We start from the raw sequence: 11068 nt of genomic DNA, 5'->3' as shown, positions 1-11068 counted from the left end.
TTATATGACACCTTATAAAATCTATTGGCATTGTTTTGGAATACACATAATAAATGTTAATAAAATAACTTTTCTGATTGATACATAATTTACTTATAATCACATAGTTCATTTTTATTTTGGAATAATAGGTTGTTATATACATTATAGAGAGATTTTGTAAATAAAATCACAACCTATTTAGATAAAAATATTGATGAATCAATTGTTATTATCATTCAAATGTGTCAAATACGTACCATGTCACAAAATTGTTTGTGAATGGAGATTTAGACGAAGTTAATGAATTTTAGAAAAAAAGTATTTCTCATTGAGTTTATTGAATTTGATCTAAAAATATTTATTATCACATGTTTAAAAATAATAATATATATATCTTCTCGTAAATTAAAGAATTTAATATGTATTTAGGTTGGTGGTCGACATCAATACACTAAACACGATAAGCACTATGTCACTATTTTAGGCTAACACAATCTAAAAATTTGATATATGATAGTGATTATCATCCAAAAAATTAATCGACATACATTGTATTTAATAAATTTTTTCAAAGTTAATAAAAAAAATAGTTTCTTATTTTTTATTTTTATAATTATATAATTTTTGTAATTTAGATATATATTCATTTTTATAATAAATAATTTTTAATAATATTATCCCGTATTAAATACTAGTTATTTCTAATACAATAAATAAAGTGCATGCTTTCAAAAAACATACTTGGTAGTTGGAAAAATAATAATAATAATAAAGTAAAAATATTGACAATCTAGACGGCTAAAAAAATACGAGACAACTACTTCGGAATACGACGTGGTGGACATCCACGTGTGAAAATGTGCATGCGATATGTATAGATTTCTTGTGGATTAGGCATATTTCAACACCCATTTTGAAAATATGGCTTTAATCATGGACAAAAGAATGCAGGCCCGTCATCATCCTACCATCGATGGATGATATCTCTTTGAGATTTAGAATTTATGGGCAATTTTCATCTGTTTGTATTTAGTTTTGCTTCCATTTTTTATGATTTCTTTACATTTTGAATCGATTTTGAATGTAAACAGAAGATGACTACGATATACTTACTTATAAAACTTTTGTTTTTTTTCGGTTGTTCCAAATATATAGTTCGGTTTCTAAGTTTATTGATATATATTTTGTTTGAATGGATTAAATACGGATGAAATAAAAAGTTTGTATGTAAATTTAGTATGTAATCAAGCATGCATTTTGAATTATGATGGAGAATATTGTTTTGAAAATATGTTAACGAGGAATCTGATAAAAAAAAATAAAAAATTATAATACCTTATTTTAAAATAAGAATATTGTTAGTATCCAATGTAAAAAAAATCCAATTTATGATACCAAACCAACCCTTGTCATATGCTAACCATATGGGTGGAGAAGGAAGTCTAAAACAAACAACATATAGTGTCATCACGAGCTCAATTCTTGAAATTGAGATGACTAAAATATGAGACGAATATAAAAATATGTATAATATCACTTGAACCAAAGTGAGTGAAAGAACCAGAAATATGGTTCTGTCCGGACTGAAATTTTAAATTATAGAATCTTTTAATATTTTGAATTGATCTACCCGTGCTAATATCATATTAGTTCAAAATTATACAAAATTTACATATACATTTTTTTAAAAAAATTGGACCACCCGGACTAAAGTAGCATGTGGCTCCGCCCTCCGCCCCTGAACCAAACTGTATCCTAAGTATATATTATATGTCATCCAGTGACTTAACAATAGTGCAGTTGTTGATAAATATTTTGAACCGATACAAAATAGTAGAGCTAACATATGTTATATTCAGATAAACAAACTAATGGGTTGGAAGTACAAGAAGTAAGAAGGAACATTCAAGTCTTCCTCTTCAGGTTAAGGTGTTATTTCGAATCTATTATAAGCCCACGCGAAGCTCTTAATAAACCATGCTCCATGAAACATGCAATGTACGCATCCCTGGATGAACTTGTTAAAATTTTGCAGCCTACCGTCTAGCTCATTTTCCTTGCAGACTACACGAGGTAATGGAATATGGATGGTTAGGGTAACTGCATCGAGCATGCTCGTTGGTTTTTGAAGAGAATGAGTCGTGAACTTACTAGCATTTGATGATCGCCCATAATCTCTTCGATTAATTCTGTTACAGGTTTGTCAGCACTATTTGGAACAAGAGCAGCAAAGACTGGAGGTTCTAAACCTGCACAGAATGAAGCAATGAATTAAACGAAGCAGCCCTTTCTGTTGAATTGCTTAAGTTCACTCCTGCCAAACAAAATGCAATCTCACAGAATTTGAGTGCTTCTAATATCAAAAGGAGATGGCAACCTCGGATGGCAGACGGATTAATCCTAAGATTATTCAGATATATGCTGAGCTCTCATTCTGTCTCTAGTTGAATTTGCCATTTTCCCTTTTGGGCATACCAAAGTAACATTAATTTTCTAAAATGGCAAATTTCTTCTCAAAACATTCATCTTATGCAGAAGTAATATTGTCACACAACCTATGAACAACCAGTATTTTTAATGGCAATAATTCATTGACTTTTGATTTGAAGTATATTATGATAGAAATTCTAATGCTTGAATGGTGTCGATTAAATGGAATTTTTCGAAAGCCTTTTTTTAGTTTCTGACCAAGACAAAAACAAGAAGCAAGCGAAGAAAAACTTTCTTTTTATGTCTGAACAAAAAAAATCACTGAAAAATTGATTACCACATTCGGGAAAGGCGTCAATAAACATCATCATCTCCTCCCCAGTAAGACCTGATAGGAAGCAAATCCGTGGCAGTGACGCCGCAACCTGCACCATTTTAAGCAGGATTTTACCATCACCATCATAATCAAGAGCATACATCCCTTAAAGCACATCAAGGAAAAGAATAACAGAGAAGGCAAGGTAACATTGTTCAGTGACTAGATCAAGTTCTACCAGGATAATTTTCTAATCATTGAATGGAAAGAGTTCTCCCTAAACAACAAGATCCAAGGCAGGAGCTTACAAAGTAAAGCAAGAAAAATATAGAAACCACACACATATTTTCCATTTTTCCTACCTAGTTAATCAACTTTTATTTTGTTTTTGTATAATAAAAATTGTGTATTTACGTCGTCAAAACCATCATTCATAGAGTGAAAATCACAGTAAGAAGATTCGCTCTTAAGAATGAGGTCAATTGCTATTTGTTATGAGCTAACTTTTCCAATTCGTGCTGCTCTAGTTATATATGGAAAAAGAAAATACAAGGTAGTTTCAGATGTATAACCATAGATGCTTCCAGATTTGATTGTTCAGCATTCACAGCTTGCCACAACGAAAGATTAAGCATGTCTTCAGTACAAAAGATAATCTGCATCAAAAAATAAACCACTGCATTTTAAGCTAATGTACCACTGGTGACAACGTTACTAACTACGAAATGCAGTGTGGACAATTACCTTGAGAAACTCGCCATCCAACTCTTTCAGAAGTTGTTTTATCTGCAAAAACATCAAAAGCTATGACATTCATAATTAAGAAAACCGGATCACCCTATTTCACCTAAATGAAAGCTCGTGTGGTTATTGATTTGAAGATAACAACACAATCCTGCCTAGGAAGAAAACGAGATTCCAACAATAACAACTATCATTTGTGAAAAATCGTAATCTTCAAGACACAACTCAAAGAAAATGAAGAACCACGTTATGCTACGAGTTCCTACCATAAGTGATGCTAGAGATTCAAAACACAAGAAAGCTAAATCAGATTCAATGTGGCAAAAAACACCTTGAACTGAGTTCAAATCACCGGAATAAGAAGTTCCCTCTGTATTCAAACTGAAACTTGTGAATTCTCTATGGACCATAAGCCAAGTTACTTTTATAGGAAACAAATACAAGCTGACTATCAAAACAAAACCTTAACATAAGATGATGTTCAGCACTTCAGCCTGTATAAAACAAAACTAATTGACACTCAAAGATGGTCCTAAAAGAAGTTCAACTAATGTAAAACAACTTATCAATAGCTTAAAATATCTAAACCTAGGCATCTTTAGGACCATTTGTTAGGAAACTTGGCCTACTGCTTAAATAGAAACACAGCCCATGGCTTAATTAATTTGATCTTCAGCTTTATTAGAGGTGTCAAACTTTTTTGGTCCTCCAAGCTTTGAACTCCGGATCCAGCACATTTCTGGCGTTCTCAAAGCTTCAACTCTTGTCATTGGACCTCCCAATAAGCCTAGATCATAGTATATGACAGTTGAAAAGAAATTTGGATGGAATCTGTCTCTTAGTATTACTATTGAGGCTACAAAAAGACAGATGCGGTGAGAAACAGACAAAGGAATAATATAGAGAAATTTGGCTTTGTACAATCTGCAGATGCAAGAAGAATGTGAGTCTAAAAGATTAGAATACAAAGGAGAACATAAATGCGAGATATATTACCTCTGCTGAATCTTCTATCTGAAACCCCAGTAACAACAAAGCCTGAAAATTGCATAAATGTGAAACTTCGTTTTCATCTGTTAAAATGTCAGAAGTTTAAATTGTGCCTGTTTCATTCACATCTGCATTTGGTTCACAAGTTTGGCTGGACTGACTAGAATGTACGACATGTTAAGCATGTGTTATGTATTTGCAAGGTCAGTTGCTATAATTAAAATTACAATATCATCAGAGCCAACCACAAAAACTTAATAACGAAGATCATCAACAATATCAAAGTTAAACATGAAAAAATCCGAGGACTGCCAAATTATCAGAGTCTATATTGAATCGAGGACGAAGAGAGATTATCACACGACAAGGCCTGGAAAGCAACATGGGGATGTTCCCAAGTTAGAAATTAGTTTGAGAGCACGAAGCCTCTTCGTAACGTAACATCAAAAGTACATTAATTTCTTCACAAATCAATAACTAGCCGGAACATAGATCATTTTGACAAACAAAATTCCAGCATGTCGATCTAAAGTGTGTCCAGGTATGATGCCCAAATGCGATAAAATGGACCAGAACTTACAGGTGGACCGTATTTTTCATCCTCAGCATTTAAGGGAACAAACTTGGAATCCTCTATCAACTCCGTGGGAAGATCTGTGATATGACGAAGAGAACAAATTCTGGATCAAAATTTTGTGATAAAGAGAACTAAATTCAAGTGATGGTAGATGAAAATAATTTTCCACATCAAAGGTTTTGGAAATTACAGAATATACAAGGAAGAATCCAATGTTCTGCATCATTGTATGGTAAGTATATCACAATATATATCCCTATTTAACATTAAAATTAGTTAACTATCGATGGAGTTTATCTTATTAAATTAGTGATAAAGTTTTTCTTTAATATACTGGACAATGATAATTTTTAAACTTAAGTTGAAGTCAGTGAAATGAGTTAGCTCAAGCTCGAGCTCCAGCTCAAACATTTTACATGAGTTTGGGCCAAAAAAATTCGTACCGATTAATTTATTTTCAGAAGGCATTAATTTATTTTCAGAAGGCATTTGTTATCGTTAGAACATTTCAGTTCAAAGTCATTACATTAAAACGAAAAAAACACAAACAGTAAAATATAAGGATTTAAAAATACGTCAGGAATCTCTTATGCACGCATACTACAGAATTGTGTTCCTTGTTCTTGATGCAGCAGCCATGTAAGTCCAACAGTCGGGCATGAAAGAAAAGAAGAAGATACTTCTGAACCTTCAAACCCACATCATTCAAAAAAGACAAACGAATGACAATATTCAAGAATCACGTCAAATTCATTATTTCAACAAGAACAAAGCCACAAATTTAAGAGGCCCACAAGATCAAGAACACCAAAAATACAACAAAAACCTGAAGAAGCAAGTGTAGATAATTTAAAGAAAGGACCTTGAGATTGAGAAGATGCTCTTGAGATTCTGTGCATAAGCTTGGGGCTGAACTGAGAAGCCCGTGAAGAAGAGGAAGGCGCGACATGCGAGTTCGTAGATAATGGCAGTGCATTAGTTTTACGGGGAAAGTAGAAATGAGAATTTTGGTTGCAGATTAAAGAAGCCATCGGCGTAGTCCACTCTCATCCTGAGCTCAATCTATTTATTTATTTTGAAAAACAAAATTAACAAATATTATTATTTTTCATTAATTAAATAAAAAACCTAATAATAATAATAATATAAGAAAAATAGTAATAAAATCGTAGGAAATGAATTAATAATAGTAGTAGTTAGTAGTGTTAAATTTCTAAAATTAACAACAATTACAAATAATAATATTACCAAAATCAAGGGAGAAAGTTTCAATTGAAATAAAATTACACTAAATTCGATGTAATTCAAAATCTAAAATCAAATAAATTGAATTAGAATAGATTATTTAGGTTTGGCAAAAAAGAAATAATTTGTGTGCGTTTGTGCATAAAATTATTTCAATTTTAAAGCCTCGGAGGGACAATTGTCACAACTTCGACATAACTTTAGATGTTCCACATATTTTGAATCATCAACAAATGCATACAACACATTTGAATTAGCAATACATTTGGTTTAAGAAAATTTGAAATATATTTAAGGGTATGTCTCTTATAAAATGGTCTCACGATCTATAACTCTGAGACGGGTCAATCCTATCGATATTCACAATAAAAAATAATACTCTTAGCATTAAAAGTAATACTTTTTCATGGATGACCAAATAAAAAATCTGTCTCACAAAATACGTCCATGTGAAACCGTCTCACACAAGTTTTTGTCTATATTTAAATCTATTATTTTAAATTCATTCGATTTGTTTCGACGTATTTAATTTATCTAAATTCCAAATTTGTATCAATAATTACGATGAATTTCAGATAATTTAATGAGTGAGTTTCATTTGAATTCTAAAGTTGAAATCCTTAATCGAATCAAATCTTTCATCATAAATTAAATCATTCCATTGCAACACAATCTAAAAGTTAAAAATATAAATATGGAAAAAAAATGATAAAACCCTTTTGTGATGAATGTTGAAGACAAGAAACAAGATCAATATTCTCCTTCTCTACAAGAAAACTGAATTTAGTAATCATTCAACAAGGGATATATTTTCCAAATGAGAGGGAAAATGTCAGAAAAAAGGATGTCTAAAAATAGATTACAAGCTATTTTCATTTTCTATCATTTCTCTAATCTCATTCACTACCAAATAAGCTTTGTGGCCTCCAATCACCTCCGACTGTTTCTTCCCATCCCTCCAAAGCTGTCACCAAACAATGTAATCCTCTATATAGTTATACTTGCATTTCCTATAAAGCTCGAAATAATGATCGTAAATATTGTTTTATACATAAGAAGTGCAGGCGATATACCTGGATTGTGGGCATTCTCTGTTCAGATTTTTGTAGTCAAAGGGTGCAGAAACATGGAAAGATAGAAAAAGTTTTCCATCAAATTCCAGAAAGTTTGCATAAGCATAGATACAAAGAAAATCATAAGTGGGCAAAAACAGCTCCTGCAGCACATTCCGAGCATATTCAAACTAATGGAAATACCAAACTAACAAAACAAGATGTTCCAAATTTATCATGATTGATTTTGTGGAGCAACGGTATACAAAGAGGAACTTACAGTAACTCCAGCACGAACAACGAGCTTGTGGGGAACATTATTGACATCAATTGCATAAAATCGTATACTGCATCAATAGAATAAAGAAACAAGTTTAGGGTGTGGGTAAGATATTTGAAAAGATGACATAAATGCACATGCATAACCTCGTGCATGCGTAAGGATATACATACCATGGACCATCTTGCATAAGAAATAGATGATAATACAAGTTTCACTATCACTTCAATGGAGGAGAAATGAATCTACAGACCAGATTGAGCACTAAAACAAACAAAGCTTGAATGGCGACTAACCTTGGATAATATTCAGCTGCTAATTTTTCCAGCTTTGGTTTCAAATATATACATTTCCGGCACCAACTTGCCATCCTACACAACCAAATTATTCACATACTTAGCCACCATTACACGCCTAAATAAACACAAGCAAATAAGTGAAGGATGGATATGCAGGCATGCAGAAACTTACTAACACCATGAGAAATTATACAAGAGATACTTATCAACTCATGTGATTAATTCTCTCAATATACAAAATTTTCAACATGATTAACACTGGTTTAGTCAAAGCAATGGGATTACACATGACTGATAAATTAGAAATAAGGATCACTGATTCATGAAAGTATAAAATCCAATGACAAACAATACACGTCGAGTGAGTATAGATGGAATTTCGGATTTGAGTGGACAGATTTGATTTGAGAAAAAATTCAAACTTGAATTTCAGATGAAACCATTATTATGTGGGTTTAATGATAGACGAAACACGATGTACACTTCCAGTGCAATAGCTAGAGAGTTCCGAGTAAGACTAAGGTAACTAAAAGTCTTGGTAGCACTAGGGAGCCGTAAACTTCAGGGGTAAACCAAGTAATCTACAGTCTACACAGAAAGAAACTGATGCACTTGGCTCCTATCAGTCAAGCTTCCATTGGCACTACACTACAGCTTGGACCAAATCAATCCAAACTTCCTAGAGTTTATCATTGCTTCTCTGTTTCCTACTCTTCCTAGCTAAAGCACTTGAATTTATCCAACAAACTGCACAAAAGCAAACCAACTCAAACCAAAAGAATTTGTAACAGTAACGACAAAAGCAAGAAGAAAAATAAAAGGTCGTACAGCAATCCAAACTCATACCACAAAAGCACAACAGATTCTTCGAGCTGTTGAGCCTCGGCAACGACTCTATCGAACTGGGATTCACTGGAAATGGGCTCCAGATTCATCGAAAGCTGCAAGCTTTCCGCACCCGGTTGGGCAATCGAGCCTCCTTCATCATAACTGCTACTCTGTAATGCTAATCCCTGAACCTTAATCGGCTGGAAGTCAATCCCAAACTTGATATGTGTTTCATTGATGGAAATGGGTTTTCTCTGAGAATCAATCAAGCGATTTGAATAGTAGGGCGATGGAATTCTTGAATTGTGGGTTGTTTTGACCCACGCCGATTTTTCCATAGCATCCAAGGCGATGAACAATTAAAAAATGGGCTTTGTTTTGAAAAGCGTCGCTTTGAACATCTGAAGCTGCTGCTTTTTTATTTTTGTGTTTCTTTTATTTTTTTATTTAAAAAAAACATCTCCATTTGTGTAATTTATTTTATAACAAATTTCACATTAAATTAAAATATAAAACTAATTTATAATCATCTATTTAATCTTGTTTAATTGATTTATAAATGAATCGACATTTTAAATCAATGTTTAAATAATTATTTCAATATATTAAAATAAACAACTTGATTCAATTCAATTAATAATTAACTTATTTTATCTTAATTAAATAATATCGTCCGAATATTCGAATATTAGTAACAAATTTTAAATGATTATTTTTTACTTATTTATTATGAATTATAACAATTATTCGAGTTAGGAGCAGTGGTCTTTGCTCATATGCTAATGACATGTTCAATAACGTGCTGATATCAATGTTTCTGATTTTATTTTATGTTCTTATAATTGTGGGATGATATCGTAGATGTGATGTCGATATATAAAATTTTCTTATTTTATTTAATAACTTTTCATTTAAAAATCACATAAATAAAAAATTATAATTACACATATATACTTTTTATAACTTTCAATTGTATTGAAAAATGTAGACCAAAAAATTTTGTTGGAGTTGTGAGCAGGAAATTGTATGTAAAATGAAGAAAAAGTGGAGTTTATTTATAGATAAAGAATTGGATTTTGTAAAATATAGTCGTTGGGATTATTTTTAATAAATTTTATATATTTTTCTTATTTTTTTTTATTTTTATCAAATTATTGACTCTAAACATGCAGTAACACGGAGAATATGAAATTGTTTCGAGCACTGATAGAACCAGAAATGCCCTTCTTTCCAACAAAGAAGATGACGAGTTATCCACATTTTATTTTATGATCAGAGACGAATTGAAAGCTCTACATTGAGAATTCTAAGATTTCATGGTGAAAAAACAGAGATGTCTCTAATCATGAGGAAGTATAAATATAATTTCGTAAATTCATTTGTTCTGAATGTTACATGAAGAATATAAGTTAGATGATAAAACAAGAAGACATAGTATATAAAAGATCAAACGGATTCAACATTTTTTTAGGATTTTTTAAATTTAAAGTAAGTTTTTAAATTTAATTAAAAATTGAGATAATCATATCATCTCAACATTCAATTCTTTTTTAAATATTAAAAAAGCAAATCACGATTATATTTTTCTGGCCGTTAATATTTCTTTTAGAAAAAATAAAAACAAAGGGTACATTTCATCGTGCGGAAATACTCTGCACGAGAGCGATCCTTTGTCACACGTTAAAAATCCTTTCTGACATGATCCCATTACGAGGACTCACAGAAATACCACAAACATCCGTGTGTGATGTCCTCAGTCATTGGAGGTCGAGGATTACAACGCGTACTTCAACACTGCTGTAAATGTCATATATTTTAAAATTTTCAAGCACGAAATAGATAATAAATACTCAGTTTGCGGATGAATCTCATAGAAAACATAAGGAATTATGTGGTATATTGAAATATAGAGAATTACTATTGTTCCAAAAAAACTAATTTGTGGGGTCAATATGCATATTACGTAGAGATAATAATTCTTATTTTTCTAAATTTTTGTGTCCCTTAAAGTTTGGATGAATAATGATAATTCCATCAATACTCGAACAATAAAATAGCACATAGTCAAACCAATGAGATATGTAATAAGACAAAATACTCAAACAATAGGTTCTCGTTAACAGGTAAGTTTCTATTTCTCTTTCTCCACTTTTTATTATTTTTATTCTTTTTTCAAGAAACAACGGTTTCATTAATAATATTAATAGGTGTTTTTTGAGACGACCTCAGCAGATTTTTATTCATGAGATATGTTAACTCTACTGATATTTACAATAATAAGTAATACTTGTGTTCCATTAATTAATCACTTAAAAGATACTGTTT

At 31.5% G+C, this 11068-nt stretch overlaps 2 protein-coding genes across 4 annotated transcripts; both read right to left on the bottom strand.

Annotated features, from left to right (window-relative positions):
- Positions 1 to 1721: 1721 nt before the first annotated feature.
- Positions 1722 to 6101, bottom strand: LOC142533509 (uncharacterized). Of its 2 annotated transcripts, none has more exons than XM_075640316.1 (8): positions 5902 to 6101; positions 5043 to 5116; positions 4469 to 4510; positions 3473 to 3514; positions 3301 to 3384; positions 2750 to 2837; positions 2134 to 2231; positions 1722 to 2046 (listed from the first exon to the last, which is right to left on the bottom strand). In XM_075640316.1, exons 1-8 carry the CDS (start codon positions 6068 to 6070, stop codon positions 2026 to 2028), a joined length of 618 nt encoding a protein of 205 aa, XP_075496431.1. In that variant the 5' UTR covers positions 6071 to 6101; the 3' UTR covers positions 1722 to 2025. The 2 variants fall into 2 exon arrangements, with proteins under 2 accessions (XP_075496431.1, XP_075496432.1); XM_075640317.1 differs by having other exon boundaries at positions 5043 to 5118; positions 5910 to 6101.
- An 887-nt stretch (positions 6102 to 6988) lies between these two features.
- On the bottom strand, positions 6989 to 9163 carry LOC142532926 (thioredoxin-like 3-2, chloroplastic). Of its 2 annotated transcripts, none has more exons than XM_075639473.1 (5): positions 8762 to 9163; positions 7913 to 7987; positions 7617 to 7683; positions 7358 to 7500; positions 6989 to 7248 (listed from the first exon to the last, which is right to left on the bottom strand). In XM_075639473.1, exons 1-5 carry the CDS (start codon positions 9079 to 9081, stop codon positions 7215 to 7217), a joined length of 639 nt encoding a protein of 212 aa, XP_075495588.1. In that variant the 5' UTR covers positions 9082 to 9163; the 3' UTR covers positions 6989 to 7214. The 2 variants fall into 2 exon arrangements, with proteins under 2 accessions (XP_075495588.1, XP_075495590.1); XM_075639475.1 differs by having other exon boundaries at positions 7358 to 7375; positions 8762 to 9161.
- Positions 9164 to 11068: the final 1905 nt, after the last annotated feature.

Source organism: Primulina tabacum, chromosome 18 (assembly GCF_025594145.1).
Source record: "Primulina tabacum isolate GXHZ01 chromosome 18, ASM2559414v2, whole genome shotgun sequence".
In the NCBI taxonomy this organism is placed as follows: Eukaryota; Viridiplantae; Streptophyta; class Magnoliopsida; order Lamiales; family Gesneriaceae; genus Primulina; species Primulina tabacum.
Note: the sequence above shows the minus strand (reverse complement) of the source record. Positions and strands in the feature narration are given on the sequence as shown.